Source organism: Chelonia mydas, chromosome 4 (genome assembly GCF_015237465.2).
Source record: "Chelonia mydas isolate rCheMyd1 chromosome 4, rCheMyd1.pri.v2, whole genome shotgun sequence".
NCBI lineage: Eukaryota > Metazoa > Chordata > Testudines > Cheloniidae > Chelonia > Chelonia mydas.
Genome location: NC_057852.1, coordinates 136248907 through 136264484, shown reverse-complemented (window position 1 = coordinate 136264484; position 15578 = coordinate 136248907). Strand labels below are relative to the sequence as shown.

The 15578-nt window shown below is 41.9% G+C and overlaps 1 protein-coding gene across 13 annotated transcripts in view; it reads left to right on the top strand.

Moving 5' to 3' along the window:
* ALMS1 (ALMS1 centrosome and basal body associated protein) overlaps nt 1–15578 on the top strand; it is a 133452-nt gene that overhangs the window by 99247 nt on the left and 18627 nt on the right. For 2 of the 13 annotated variants that reach the window (XM_037898377.2, XM_043544934.1), the window contains exons 12-17: nt 612–1801; nt 6493–6610; nt 8348–8464; nt 9879–10042; nt 11285–11465; nt 12908–12971. In XM_037898377.2, coding sequence (XP_037754305.1) covers nt 612–1801; nt 6493–6610; nt 8348–8464; nt 9879–10042; nt 11285–11465; nt 12908–12971 — 1834 coding nt within the window. Of the gene's footprint in view, nt 1–611; nt 1802–3035; nt 3518–4537; nt 4622–6492; nt 6611–8347; nt 8597–9794; nt 10043–11284; nt 11466–12907; nt 12972–15578 lie in introns of those variants that run through there. The other 11 variants (XM_043544931.1, XM_037898372.2, XM_043544930.1 and 8 more) reach the window with 8 other exon arrangements.

The following is a 15578-nucleotide window of genomic DNA, read 5'->3' as shown; positions in this document are numbered from 1 at the left end:
TCATCTTTTGGTGGGATTTCCTTGCAGCCGTTCTACTTTGGACTGAGTAATCCCATCAGATTTTACAAGCTAAGACTTCGTCAATACTTCTGTGGGATATCTCCAAGACATATACAGGGTGATTCAGGAAGTAGCATCACTTATAAGTGGCATTCTTTTAAGTTAGTAGCATGGCACTGTATATTAGGGGTTTCATCCTTTGGAAGAGAGGTAAAACTGAGTTTCTGGCTGCTTGTCATTGAAGATCTTATGGCACTTTTTGAAAGAGTAAATGTTAACCTCAGCATCCTGTCCATATGCCAGTTTGGGAAATTACATACTGCATGTTTAATTCCTCCTGCAGTTTTAATTGGTATGGTATTCCCTTTCATTTCTGAGCCTTAATGTCTGTATAAAACTGCTGTGCACTGTTAATAACTTTCAGATTCCATCCTAGAGGTTGCATTTCAGCATTGTGTGAAGTGACTCATATATACCTGCAATTGGTAAACTGCTTTGGGAGTCCTGTGGAATGAGAGTTGCCCTATTTATAGGAGACTGTTTCTGAAGAAGCCAGTAGCCATCATTTGTGTGTGTGGGGAAATAAAACAGCAGTTTTCTTTCTGTTTCAGAGTCTGTGAATCATTTGGAATCTGTAAAAACAACTCATTCAGTTTTCAAGACAGCCCAGTTTTACCTTCACCATCCAGTGCCCCTGCAACATGAGAGTTACTTCCTCTCTAATGATGAGCCTTCAGAGGAGTGCACTGATATTGGACACACTGGACCTTCTTCAAGAGATTTCTTCCAAAACTGGAGAGCTGCCAAGAAAGATCAACACTCCTCCTCTGTTTATCCTCAAGAGGGTGAGGAGGATGAATTCTCCCCACTAACTGCAGAAATGGATTATAGCAAGGTTGAGGACTTGAGATTCAATGCATTTTTGGGGAAAGAAGCTTCAGGGAAAGAGCTTGTACAAGAGGACCAAAAGAAGGTCAGAGATTATCTGCTATCAAGCAGCCAAAGGACTGACTTAAGCAGGAGACAGAAGATGGATCTGCCACTAAAACAGAGTACCTATTCCACTGGCAGTTTGGATGAGCTTTGGACTAAGTTTTTAGAGCGTCAAAAGAAGCACCACCTTCATAATCTTAAGATCAGCAATGAGCTGTCCCTAGTGGAACGCCTTGATCGACTGGCCCGAGTCCTCCAGAATCCTGTTAGGCATTCACTAATGCCTACAGAGAATGGCAAGAGCAATATTGGAGAGAAAACTAGGGGAAGAGAGCAGAAGAAAATAAGACATCAGGACAAGAAGGTATATGAAAGTAACCTAGACTCTTATAGAAATGTATTGAACGCTGAAGAAAGATCAGATACCAGTTATGATGAAAAAAGACGAGTTGAGTCTAGACAACAAAGGGCAGGAGAGAGAACTATCAATCACATGAAGAGATTCTTGAAACAAAAATATTTAGATCCTCTGAGTGACACCTCTTTAGAGACCATGCCTACTAAAGACCACGTTGTGGTGACAGATTCTACTGCCTCTGAATCAGACATGGTGACCCAAACAGAGATGGAAACAACTTCTCCGACTGAGGTCAGCAGTTCCATTTCCACCATTGACACTGCCAGGCTGATCAGGGCTTTTGGGCATGAAAGAGTACGCTTGTCACCAAGACTGTCCAAATTGTATTGCACCATCAGTCAGCAGAAAAGTCGCTCTGAAAAGTGGGACAAGGGAAGAAGTAAAGTAGTGGGCTTGAAATATCCTAACATGACTTCTGCTGAGCGACATAAAAAAAGAAGAGATACCCAGGTATGTGATCAGTTAAATCAAGAGGCAACCTAACAGGTTTTTTTTTAATAGCTTTGTTGATGCTGTATCATAAACAGAGTGGAAAACATAGTAATCATTCCTTATTTGGAGAATGGTTGATACTGGCCTAGAGAGAGGGTTGTTATAGGATAGGCTTCCCTCACCAGTGAGAAAAGTAGCCCACAAAACAAATCAAGTTCTTCTCCCTTTTTCCAGGGCAGCAAAATCAAGTTCTGTTTTCTCTCTCCCCTTGTCAAGGTGCGTCCTTGCCTCTAGGTACACCTTTCTTCCTGGACACAGCATTGCAGGGGTCTTAGCCTCTTGTACCCCACGTGGTGGCGGCTACTTTCTCTGACACAGTGATCACTCCCATTTAGACCTCCAGCCAAGTCATATAATAGTTCAGTCCTGTTGTGTGGTTTGGCTTCACAAACAAAAGGTCCTTTGCCTCTCCTGGGCTCAACTTCAGTTCTTTCCCCTAGTCAGCTTACTGGCCCCCCCAACAGGCTTTTCTCTGCTGGGAGTCCAAATACCATTTAAGCTGGCCTTCTACCCCCTCCCCCGTCCCCAAGCTGAGGACTTCTCTACACTCGAGGGCCCCACCACAGGAATTAAGCCTACTTCTGTAGCTCTGCTTCCTGGCCCTAGCCACTCCCAAACTACTGGACCTTCTTCCAGATACTTCCCAGGAAGAGAGAACTCTCCCTAGCTTCTCTCTCTTCGGTCTCTTCCTCTCTATTGAGCTGTCTCAGCTCCTTATACAGCTTAGCTTCACCTCCTCTGGCTAGGAGGCAATTAGTTAATCACTTCCCAGGTATGGAGCATAACTAATTAGGTTCTTTCCCTTGTTTTACAGGCAGTGGGGAATTAAGCCCCATCACACCCCTTCGTTCACTTCCTTCCTTTGCCTCCTATTTATGTCTGTCAGAGACCCTGTAGAGCAACAAGCTCCAAATATATCTGCTCTCCAAACACTTAAATATTCCCTGCCTACCTCCATATTTCAGCAGATGAAACTGGGAAAGCAGGGTTGTGGAATTTTTATGCTCTTAAGACTAAGCTCCTTCCATTACAGTTGTCCACTGCTTGGGAGTCATCATTAGTGGAGTATGCATATGTATGTTTGCTTGAAGAAGAAAGGAAAATTACTTAGCTGTACTGTAATTGGAGTTCTTTGAGCATTTGTTGTACATATAGACATCCCTCAACCTGCTCTCCATCCCCTCTACCTCAGAGTCCTTTACCAACCAGGATTCTGCAGTGGAGAGGAAACAGAGGCAGTTGGTGTGCTCTATCCTTTTATGCCCTTGACTAAGGGCGCAAGGGTGCTCCGAACACAAGCGTGTCCACACTGACACTTCTGGCCAAAGATTTAGAACTCAAATGGATGGGATGTGTGCACATCATTAGTAGAATGTACATATGGACAACAGATCTTTAAGAACTCCAGTTACTGTACAGGTAAGTAACTTTCCTTTTTACTTATAGAAACCACTACTCCAAGAGAAAGTACTGCACAATATTTAAATTATTATAGAATAAATATGTTATATAAGAGAGTGGCACCCTTTTTATAGTCAGTGTTTATTATATCTGTGTTTTATCTGAGTAATATTGTCAACTCTTCTTCCACAGAACCCTGTTTTGGATAATTTTTTTTATTTATTAATCATTTCAATGCCAATTTTATGCTGAACAGCCTACAAACTCTGGACCCTTTCTCAGGGTGTTTGCTATCTAATATAATTTATCTCGTTCCTAAGGCACCCCTCAAAGCTATATCTGGCGCCAGCTGCAAAACCAAGGTTTGCACTGAAGTTGGTCTGAATGGAAATAAGCATGTATATATTCATTGCTGAATGACTGAATATATCTAATCCTTCTTGAATGCTGAAATGCTTGTTTGGATGGGAGGGAAATCACGTTGTTCTGCATATAGAATAAGGATTCTGTTTTCCCAGAATGTGTATCTGCATTTTGATTCTGTTCTCTGATATGCAGGTGTGTATCTGCCACATCTGTCTTGTAAAATCTGCCAGAGCAGTAATTGATTTTACAAGATGCAAAGTGACGCATTCCTGTATGTGTGAGAATAAAAACCAGGCCTTTTAAATGTGGCGATTGAAATTATGCATTGTCGATTTGATGACAATGAAGGTACAATAGTTCCTGAGCAATAAAATATAGCTCCTGTCGTTCCCATCATATTTAGTATTATGAGTTATAAATAGAATACTGATTACTGTGATAGGTGAGAAAAATCTGTTTCCTAATTAAAAATGAAGCACAACTAACTTCATTGTAACAGCTGTTTGACGCCACATGGTCAGAATTGACGGCTGTAGAAGCATTGTCAATAACTGCTGTGTTATTTAAGCACCAACATATCCCCATTTAGATAATCCGAATACAAAGCTTGCGTAACTAGGTGCATTATATTCACAGACAAAAGACCCTACATTTTAAAGGGCAATAAGATCATTATACAAACTTACAAAGCCATCTCATTCAGTGTTAGACTCTGTGAGTGCAGCTAGTTCTATTTTAATATTGAACTAAAAGGTACTAGTGCCTGTGCAATCTCACAGGTACTTAGCTCCTTGTTTCTTATAAATTACTATTTTCTGGACAGGTTTCACCTCAGTAAAGAACACTGATTTTGGGGGGTACAAAAATGTGGGGGAACCTTCACTGATACCTTTTTGAAAGTCCTTTGCTTTCTCTCTGGTACTGTAGAACCAGAAAACATTACTGAGCAGCAAGAAAACACATCAGAATTCCAGGCTAGTCCCTTCCCCTAACAGGCTCTGCAGCATTCAGGTACCCTTGGCCCAAAGGGTGGGAATGTGTGGCTCACTTTAGAGCAGGGGTTCTAGCAACAAATTTTTTGGTGGCCTCAGAGTGCGGCCACCAACTCTTGCTGGTGGCCACACTGATACTTTTTTTCCTAAAATTATTTATTTTTCCTAAAGTTAATAAAGTAATGTGCACATATACACATCCAAATCCTTGTAATTTATTTATGTAAGGTCTTGGGGTTTTTTTGCAGACTCAATAATAAAAATAGGTTTCAGAGTAACAGCCGTGTTAGTCTGTATTCGCAAAAAGAAAAGGAGTACTTGTGGCACCTTAGAGACTAACCAATTTATTTGAGCATAAGCTTTCGTGAGCTACAGCTCACTTCATCGGATGCATCCGATGAAGTGAGCCGTAGCGCACAAAAGCTTATGCTCAAATAAATTGGTTAGTCTCTAAGGTGCCACAAGTACTCCTTTTCTTTTTGCGAATAATAAAAATGATGCAGTTATCGCTATTCTTTACTGGACCTAACACAATAGAAATACAAATTAGGTGCTGTGCATGTTCTTGTCTTTTTTTTAATATTCTTTTGCTTTTTTGGTAAGTGGTTGTCTGTACAATTCTGAAGTAAATTTAAAAATGATTTGACATAATAGAAGTCCAAATAATAATGAAAAACATATGTGGGTGGCTTGGGTCTAGGGAGGGGAGGCACGGCTGTGATTGGCCCGGGGCTCCTCCAGGCAGGTGTGGGGCGGGGGGCTCAGAGCTTTGGCGGGCCCAGAGCTCCTATGGCTGCGGGGTGGGGGGACTCCTCTGGGCAGGTGTGTGTGTTGGGTGTGGGGTGGGGTCTTGGGGCTTCAGCCAGCCCGGGAGTCCTCTGGCCGGAGGGGGTGGCAGGGGACGCTCGGGGCTTCTCCCGGTGGGGGGCTTGTGACTTCAGCCGCAGGGAGGGTAGGGGGTCTCAGTGCTCCAGCTTCCGGGGGTTGCAGGCGGAACAGTTACAGTTGGGGGCTAGCCCCCCCAAAGGGGGGCTCCACCCACTGCCCATCCGCCTGCCACTCACCTCAGTCCCTCACCTGCCGCTCGCCTCCTCTCACCCCCACACCTGCCGCTCACCTCCTCACTCCCCCGCTCGCAGCCAGAACCCCCCTGCCCGCCTCCTCAACCTTCTGCTGGCTTGCTGCTTGCCTCCTTACTCCCCTGCCACTCACCTCACCGCTTGTCTCCTCACCCCCTGAAATGTTAGTACAATAATTATATTCCATTTGATTTTTTTTATAATTGTATGATAAAAATGAGAAACTCAGCAATTTTTCAGTAATAGTGTGCTGTGACACTTTTTTTTGTATTTTTATGTCTGATTTTGTAAGCAAGTAGTTTTTAAGTGAGATGAAACTTAAGACAAATCAAACTCCTGAAAGAGGTACGGTAGTCTGGAAAGGTTGAGAACCACTGTGCTAGTGTATGAAGTTAAAGCTTTAAAAAATGTCATTTCTAAAACAGTTTTTATTTTAAGAAAGCAAACAATTATATATGTGAATGGATGTGCATTAGGATTTCGTGGCTGATTTTGTTAGTTACTGGTGGCAGAGCTGTTAAAGCATTGCCATTTTCTCACCTGAAAAATTGGCAGAGTGACGCTCCTAGTTAATCAGGTTTGATGCCAGCAATGTATGTCCGTTCTTCTAAACAAAAGGAAGCCAAGGTTAGAGGAATTGTGTAGAATGTTGTGGAAAGATGTTTGTAGGCCTGTGCTCGATTGTTAATTGAATCATTTTAAGAACTGAACTTGTGACTATTGCTCCTTTGCAGCTTGACCCCTCACCCCTGCCCCCATGCTGACTTGAGTCAAATAGAGATCCCCAAGAACCTGTTATGTTTTTTTCTAGATGTCAGACTCTGTTATTTCATCAGATTCTGTTGCTACAATCAACAGTTCCTGTGGACCAAGTTCTGCCCTCAGTAACAAGCGACACATACGGATGTTAAACAAGGGCATCCAAGCAGGTGAGTTTCTTAAGTCCGAACTTCACCTCTGCTTATTTACTTCTGACTTTCATCTCTTCAAAACCATCGTAGAGGGCTGCTTCAGAGTCTAATGCATGTCTTTGCAGACTGGTATGTACACTGGACATTCACTGCCCACAAACTGTACTGCTTAGATGCTTTCACAATGAAGTATTGTGTTAAGATCAGACACTTCCATTTGCTGGCTCCCACTATGCTACTGGCCAATGTCATTGCTCATCTGAGTTCTGCTAACCCAGACCTTTAATCCATCTCAGTATCCAATAAAAAGAACAGGAGTACTTGTGGAACCTTAGAGACTAACAAATTTATTGGAGCATAAGCTTTCGTGGGCTACAGCGCACTTCATCGTTGCATCTGATGAAGTGAGCTGTAGCCCACGAAAGCTTATGCTCTAATAAATTTGTTAGTCTCTAAGGTGCCACAAGTACTCCTGTTCTTTCTGCGGATACAGACTAACACGGCTGCTACTCTGAAAAGTATCAAATAAGTGACTTAGCTCTAGCTTCCATGTTATTTTTCTCTTGCAAGAGTTCTAAAGTTCCTGAGGTCCTTTGTCTGTATGTAAGTCACTGAATGTCTTTCTAAGCACTTGCTATTTTATCAGTGTAGTCAGCATGCCAACAGTACCCTTTATCCCTGTTCGCAGTATTGTCCCTTTGAACATCTCTTGTCCTCTGCTTAAGATATGATGTATCCATTGACTGGTATAATTCCTGTGTTCAGGCTCTCCCTCCCCTCCCCCCCAACGGCAATTTTCAATTACACCATTCCCTGAAAGCAGGCTTGCAAAATCCTCCTTTAAGGGATGAGTGACTGTTTTTGATGGGCAAACAAAATACCTGTTTTTCATTATCATTATTTTGTGAGTAAACTTTGCATCTGGGATGGTAAATGTTCATGACATTTTTCCAAGGTTTCTTACAGTTTCTTAAGCCTTGGTTAACACCTTCAGTTTTACACATTTTTAGTTCTCCCTTTCATCCCAACTGTTTAAAAATCTTTACAAATAAAATTCAGCATCCGTGGAAAGTGCTGGACTGATCACCCTGAGCAAAGGATTCTGTTTATCCAGTAAAATGTAAGCAGCACAAGCATATGCTGACTTAGCTTTGTGCCTTAACCTGGATACAGGAATCTTCCTCTAGCAGAGAGGTGGTAGTTCACTCTCTCATCCCCTTCAGTGCTTGGCCTTTGCTGTAACTGCCAACAAGAGAACCAGTTAGTCCCAGTTGTATTAATGGTGTTGTGATGTAGACACCTTTTTCCCTGGGAGCCAGAATGATGGCACTAAACTAACTTCACATGGATCATCATATAGTAACAACCGTTGGTCACTGAACTTGAGCTGGATTTGGAGTGATAACTTAAAAGGCATGAGTCTGTTTTTACCAACCCTTAGAGTCCTCCAGCCCCATATTTAAGATTACAGTAAAATGGCAAAAAAACTCTGACAAAACCTGCACAAGTACCACCTTCTGAATCACTAACACCACATTCTGCAGCTTGTAGATCCTCGGAAGTCTTCCATCAATCTTCTGGTCTGGTTCAACCCAGCTTAGTTTATGAGATCTGACATGGTTAGAATACACGGGGGTATGGCAGTAGGCCACTTACTTAGTTTGAAGGACCAGGGAGGGCTTTCCAACATCTTAGCGTATTGAGTCACTGCTGCTCCCGAGTAATGTGTTCCTTTTTCTTTCTTTTGAACTACAGGAGATTTGGAGATTGTGAACAGTGCAACTAAGAAAAACACTCGAGATGTTGGTATGACTTTCCCCACCCCAAGATCTAGCCAAGTGAGGCCACAGAAGCCCTCAAGTTGTGCCGATGGTGGGTTTGGGCAGTTGGATGGTGGGTTTTCAGATTTTCAAAACCCACCAGGCAAGGAGAAACTGAAGGGACAGCCCAGCAATTTTCTCATGGACAAAAAGACAGGAAGCAACAGGCCACAGCTACCACAAGGTCAGATCCAGTATTGCACCTTTGTGAATGGGGAAGTGCTCACATTTCACATCAGCCAGCATATATTACCAGTACACAATGTATATATTCATGAGATCTCTAGCTGGCCCTGTAAGAACAGTTTCTAACAATGGCACAATTATATTTTTTTAAAAGGCAATGGAATCACTAACTTTTATCAAGTGTTTATAGTTGATTATTTTTAGTGCCCCGAAGTGTTAGAGCTCACAATCTAAATTTCAGACATGATATATCAAATGATGGTGACAAATATAGGGAGTGAATGTGGCAAGAAGAGACAAATCAAGTATATGCTCACGTGGATACTTTGTTTAGGTATGTGAACATCTTAGCATTTCTGTGAAGCTGCATATATTAAAATGATGATATTCAGTATTTCGTAACTTTACTGATTCATTTATTGAGGGCTTCATGGAATAAGTGAGTTTTCAGGTGAAGAGAAGGTCATAATGTTGGAAGGAAGTGTTCTTGTCTCCCTCCTCAGCTGTGGTTGTATCTTGGGGAAGGACAGGGTCCAGCCTCCTAATTTGAATTTCCCATCAACACTCAGCTACCTGGCTGCTGAAATGTTCTAAAATATGTTAGTTTCCATCCCTTGATGCAATTTTTTATCATCTTTTGGTTAGGAACAGATAATCCTACTCATCACAGACTTGTATATGCTTCACTTGAAAACTTCTAAAGGGTATCTTCTAGTTGTATTTAAATTCCAGAAGGCTGTAAATTCAGGAGGGCCTAGCACGTGAACATAATGGCGTTGGAAGATGAAAAGCATGTGCCTTCAGAAACATCTTTAAGAGCCATAGGACTCTTTGGGATTACAGGTGCTTTAGAAATGTGAAATTATTAGTAATTGAGTGTATAAGTAAAGAGAAATTTCTTAGCTGAGCCATTTCAAAGAGTGTTTTATCCATGTTCGTTGATAGAGACTCGAGGACTTTCTCTAGTGTTTGGCAAATGCAGTTGTTTGAAACAGCCCTGGTGTTAACATGAATAGTCTCATTGAAATCAGTGGAACTATTGACGTGAGCAAGTACTGTAGGATCAGGCCTCTAATTGTGTTTAGTGACACTGTGTATACATAGACGCTCAAAGGGAGATGGAAAATGAGAAATTGTATATTCTTCAAAATAAATTTCTCTAATTTTTCCTTTTTGGCTCTAAAAAATATTTTCAGTAGGAGTTTCCTGGTTTGTTCCTGCTGAGGGTTTAAAGTCTGACTCTAGGAAGGAGAACAAATCTAGCTCCTTTTCTGGTCCAGGTCCATCCTGGTTTGAGCCACTGACCAACACAAAGCCATGGAGAGATCCACTCCGAGAGAGGAACTGGCAAGAGCAGCAAGGCAGCATCAAGATTCAACCGGTAGTCCCAGTAAGAGATGTTGAGAACAAGCCCCCAAGGCCATTTGTGAAAATGACGTTGCAGGTAAGAACACTCCACTGTAGGGGTTCTTGTTTTACTGTAAGTTTTGGAGGAGAGAGGTGAAAAGATGGAGAAGATTAAGCCATGTTTAGGTGCTCATAGAAACAAAACTTGTGGCCCTGATTTTCACCACTTTGCTTTCACTGCTGTAGGTAGTTAACAACACAACCTATAATACAACACTGTTGCTGTTTTTGAAAAAAGGATTGGATAATTGTATACATTTTATAACACCTATGCCTATACAAGCTAAATTAATCAGGATGATCAAATCTCATGTTTTTGGGCTTCAGAAGGAATGTAGCAGCAGCAGTAGCAAGTTGGTTTTTTAATTGCTGCCCTGCAGAAGTATTCATGGATGCTTAGTAATAAAGATTAAAGAGCGTGATACATTTTAAACAGTGAATACAATAAAAACAGGGAACTTACCTATGAAATGGAAACTAAAATGGGGATTTCAAGTACCCACACAGCAAATTATATAGACACTCAAGGCCAAGTATGAAAAATACAGTTTTATGGTGATGATCAAAAGTGAGGAGGGTTGAACAGAAGTTGATGTCAAGGGGCAGTGAGTTTCACACCTACTTCAGCAAGGGCATAATCGCCTGCTGCCTTGAGATACAGGAGTAGAGCAGAGTGAAGGCAGTTGTGTCAGCACAAGCACGCATCAGGAAGAAGTTCAAGGAAGGTGTCTCAGATGCAGCCAAGTCATAGTACTCATTGGCTTTGCGTATTGAAAGCTTCTTATTACCACTAAACCTTGGGGTTAAAATGCAAGTGAAATGCTGAGACCCCATTTAAAAACTTTCCTTAGAAGCCAACATAATGTGGACACTAATGAACATATGCTATTTAAAAAGATAGCTATAATGGACTTTAGTTTTATTTTGATGGAGGTGTCTAATTCTGTGGTTACCAGTATCTTGTCCTATGTGTGTGGCTGCCTGATCTTTGGCCTGCTTGTTTAAACTGAAGTTTACATCCTTTTTGCAAATTATTTCAGCTACTCTTTTCCTCAGCCAGTTAGCTTTTACGTTGTTTAAAACCAAAGTATTTGCTGACAAGATCCCCAGAGAATTGCTCAGCATTATGGATGCAGCATTCTGTGCCATGTGAGGATGACTCTTTGAAAGGAATGCTTGCCATGGTTCACTCATGGGGTTAGATATTTTGATCATCCCCTCCCAGGTTGGAGGAACGTCCTGAAACTACTTTACTCTGAGGGTTTTTTTACCTTCTTAGGAGGCTCTTGCATTGCACCGCCCTGATTTCATCTCCCGCTCTGGGGAGCGTGTGAAGCGCCTGAAGCTCGTCATGGAAGAAAGGAAGCTACAGAATGTGTTGCAGAGTGAGCGAGAGGAGCTGTTCAATCCCCCTGAGAAGAAGGGTTATAAGAATGCTAGTTACCTGCTCTATAACAGAGGTGCCTCATGTTTATGCCTTTTCATGCTCTATAGGAAATACTGAATGTACACTGTTTGCCTACAGAGCATTATTCTAAGTGTACATATTTCTAATTAGATTCTTTAACATTCTTACTCATTTTATATAAATTCATTTTATATATGCATTCTTATAATAGGATAATTATCCATTTTATATGAATAATGAGATTGTGACGGGTTGGGGTCACAGAAACCCCCTTGGGACTGCCAACTGATGTGCTGAGACTACCTCTGAGCCTGTTTTCCCTGGCAGCTTGGGACTTCAGTACCCTGTCTTGTTGAGCCAGACATGCTAGCCTGTTGCAAACACGGACCCAGCTCTGAACCATGTCCCCCAAAAGCTACAGGCTTAACAGAAAACAGCTTAAGAAGTGTTCCTGTCTCCAGAACCCAGATACCCAGTTCCCAATGGGGTCCAAACCCCAAATAAATCCATTTTACTCTGTATAAAGCTTATACAGGGTAAACTCATAAATTGTCTGCCCTTTATAACACTGATAGAGAGAGATGCACAGCTGTTTGCTCCCCCAGGTGTTAATACTTGCTCTGAGTTAGTTAATAAGCAAAAAGTGATTTTATTAAATATAAAAAGTAGGATTTAAGTGGTTCCAAGTAATAACAGGCAGAACAAAGTAAATTACCAAGCAAAAGAAAACAAAAACATGCAAGTCTAAGCCAAATACAGTGAGAAACTGATTACAGATGAAACCTCACCCTCAGAGATGTTCCAAAAAGCTTCTTTCACAGACTAGACTCCTTTCTAGTCTGGGCCCAATCCTTTCCCCGGTACAGTCCTCCTTCCAGCTCAGGTGGTAGCTAGGGGATTTCTCATGATTGCAGCTCCCTTTGTTCTGTTCCACCCCCTTATATATCTTTTGCACAAGGTGGGAATCCTTTGTCCCTCTGTGGGTTCACACCCCTCCTCCTAAATGGAAAAGCACCAGGTTAAAGATGGATTTCAGTTCAGGTGACATGATCACATGTCATGTAAGATTTCATTACCCACTTGCCAGCACACACGTATACAGGAAGACTTACAAGTAAACAGAGCCATTTACAACCAATTGTCCTGGTTAATGGGAGCCATCAAGATTCCAAGCCACCATTAATAGCCCCCACTTTGCATAATTATAATAGGACCTCAGAGTTATATTTCATATTTCTAGTTTCAGATACAAGAATGATACATTTATACTAATTGGATGACCACACTCAGTAGATTATAGGCTTTGTAATGATACCTTACAAGAGACCTTTTGCATGAAGCATATTCCAGTTATATTATCTTCACACTCATTAGCATATTTCCATAAAATCATATAGAGTGCATTAGAACAGTTCTCTGATCTAAACAAACTTGTTCACTGTTTTTGTAAGCTTTAAAGTTTTATCAGGCTCAAAACTTTGCCTTTCCATTTAGACTGCCTGGTTAAACAGAAGAGAAGGACAATTCTAAAAGGTGAAATGGTTCAGAGATCAAAACGGTAAGGCTGAGAAAGACTTATTTCAAATAGACTGTAAATCAGGTGACCTCAATGGGGTGGTGAGAATAGATAAATCACTCTTGCAAGTGAAGGTTTTGGACGTTTGGGAAACATCAGGTGGTTTAGGTACCAAATGGAAGGTTTTCTGTCAGAAGGTGAGCATGACTTGTTAATAGAAGTTTCCATGTTTTTTTTAATTTTGAGAAATTTGTTTCTTTTAGCTACCTCTGAACATTTCACTGCAATGTTTGCAAGTCAAACATTGCAGAATTGTGTAGGTGAGCACTAGAACTGAAATGGTCTAGGAACATAAGCCTTTGGTCAGTGAATAGCCTAGCCATTGGACAAACTGAGTGAAATGCAAAAAGTAATCAAGCACCACAAATAGTGAAAAGTAAATCAGAGTTCTTCATCGAGTAGTGTCCCTATGGGTGCTCCACTTTAGATGTCTGTGTGCGGAGATTTTTGGTAGCAGTGTCACGTTGAGTCCGCGCATGTGCTCTCCCTCCCTCGTGGTCTGCCTTGAGGCTATTTAGCACTGCACGGACGAACCCCCCTCCCTTCCTTCTCTACCGCCTTTGGCCTGTGACAGAACGAGCAGTTGTTCCTTCCTTATGTGTGTCATGAGCATATGTAGTGTTTGTTTTGTTACCTTTGTTCTCCCTAAAAGTACTCAGGCTAGTGTGTTTTGTTTTTATTTTAATTTAATTTAATTTTATTTTATTCCTTTGGTTTAAAAATAAAAGAGAAAAAGGAAAAGAACTTCACTTTCCTTCCCTGTCTGGGGGCATTCTCCCCTCTCCCCAGGCATCTAGTAGACTCATAATTATTTTCGTTTTCAGTTAAAAAAAAAAAAAAAAAAAAAAAAAAAAAAAAAAAACCCACACACCTGAAGAGGAAGCTGCCTCTGCAGCACACTTCTCCTCATCTCTCCCAGATGAGACTGTGCTGCCCACCCCTCATCACTAGGTGAAGATTTAAGAACTTTCTGGATCTTACCAAGAGGGTGGCAGATGAGCTGCAGATTCCCTTACAGGAGGTGGCAGATACACATCACAAGTTGGTGGAAATTCTGCACGCTACCTTCTCATCTAGAACTGTTCTCCCAATTAATGAGCTGATTCTAGATCCTTCCAAAATCATCTGGCAGAGCCAGCCTCCATTGCACCAACCCGCAACAGAGTGTAAACAAAAACAACCCTACATCTCTACCCAAAGAGGCAGACTTTGTTTTCAACATCTGCAACCCAACTTCATCATAGTGGATGTGGTTAATGCATGAAGCAAGCAACATAATGCCAAGTCAACTCCATATGATCAGGCTTCGCAAGATGTCGTATGCATCGACAGCATTACTGTTTAGAGTCATAAATTACCAAACTTTCATGGCTAAAACAATTTTGTTAATCTTGGGAAACCCAGGAAGTTTCTGAAACATTACTGGAAACACAAAAAGAACAGATTCAGACCATTCTTAGAGAAGGTCAGTTAATAGCCAGACCGGTCCTAGAGACACGACCAGATGTAGGTGTTACAGCGCCTGCCCAGTCTCCATGACAGTGGTACTGAGGTGGGTTGTGGGGTGTTTTTTCTTTTTGTTCGCTACACCTCTCTAGACTGCCCAAAGAGCTACAGACTTCCAATTTGAAGGGCCAAACTCTTTGCGGAGAAGACAGATTTTCTCTCCACATCCTGAAGGATTCTCGGACCGCACTACACTCCTTAGGAATCTATACTGTGGAACAGAGGAGAAGATATACCTCTCAACCAGACCACAGATCACTGTCTTCTCAATACTCACCATCTCTGTGCTGTTATAAGCCACAGTGTAAGAGACCCAGGGCTCAAAAGTGAGAACAGTCTGCACCCCAGTTCATGACCTCTCAAACTGCCTCTTATAAGCACTTTGATGAACTGGTCAGGGGCCTGAACAATGATACCTTACAGCATCAGCTGCCATCTATACACCTGTCACGCCACTCAGAAGTCACCTTACCTTACCTTCACAGCAGTTAGGACCAGCTCTAGAGCAAAGAGATTGATTTCTAGCCCTGAACCTACAGAGTGCCTACTTCCATATCTCAATACAACCATCATACAGGAGATTTCCTATTGCTTACCTTTGGGGCAGGATCATTATAGGTACAGACTGCTCCACACAGGGTAGTCTCCAAGGTTCACTTCATTGCAGTGGTATATTAACCCCGGTACAGTGACTGGACTTTATCAGCACCAACCTGATGCAGTACAAGCAAGAGCGCTCCTCTCACTACCCACATTCATCACCCTGGGACACAAGTCTCCCTAATATGCTGGGGAGCTCACCTACACAACAACAAGGTTCAGGACAAATGGCCTTCCACCGAAATGACCTTCTATATCACTCTTTTGGGACTAGGGGCTGTCAGGAGTGCCTGTGCACAAGCTCTGCCTTTCATCAAAAACAACACACAAAGGTTATGATGGACTTAATGTGACCTGTATGTTTTGTATAAACTGCCAAGGAGCTGCCAGATCTCCCTCCCTCTGCAAGACAGCATTCAAACTTTGGAATTGATGCACCCATCACAATGTGCTCATCTCAGCTGTCTGTCTACAAGGGATACA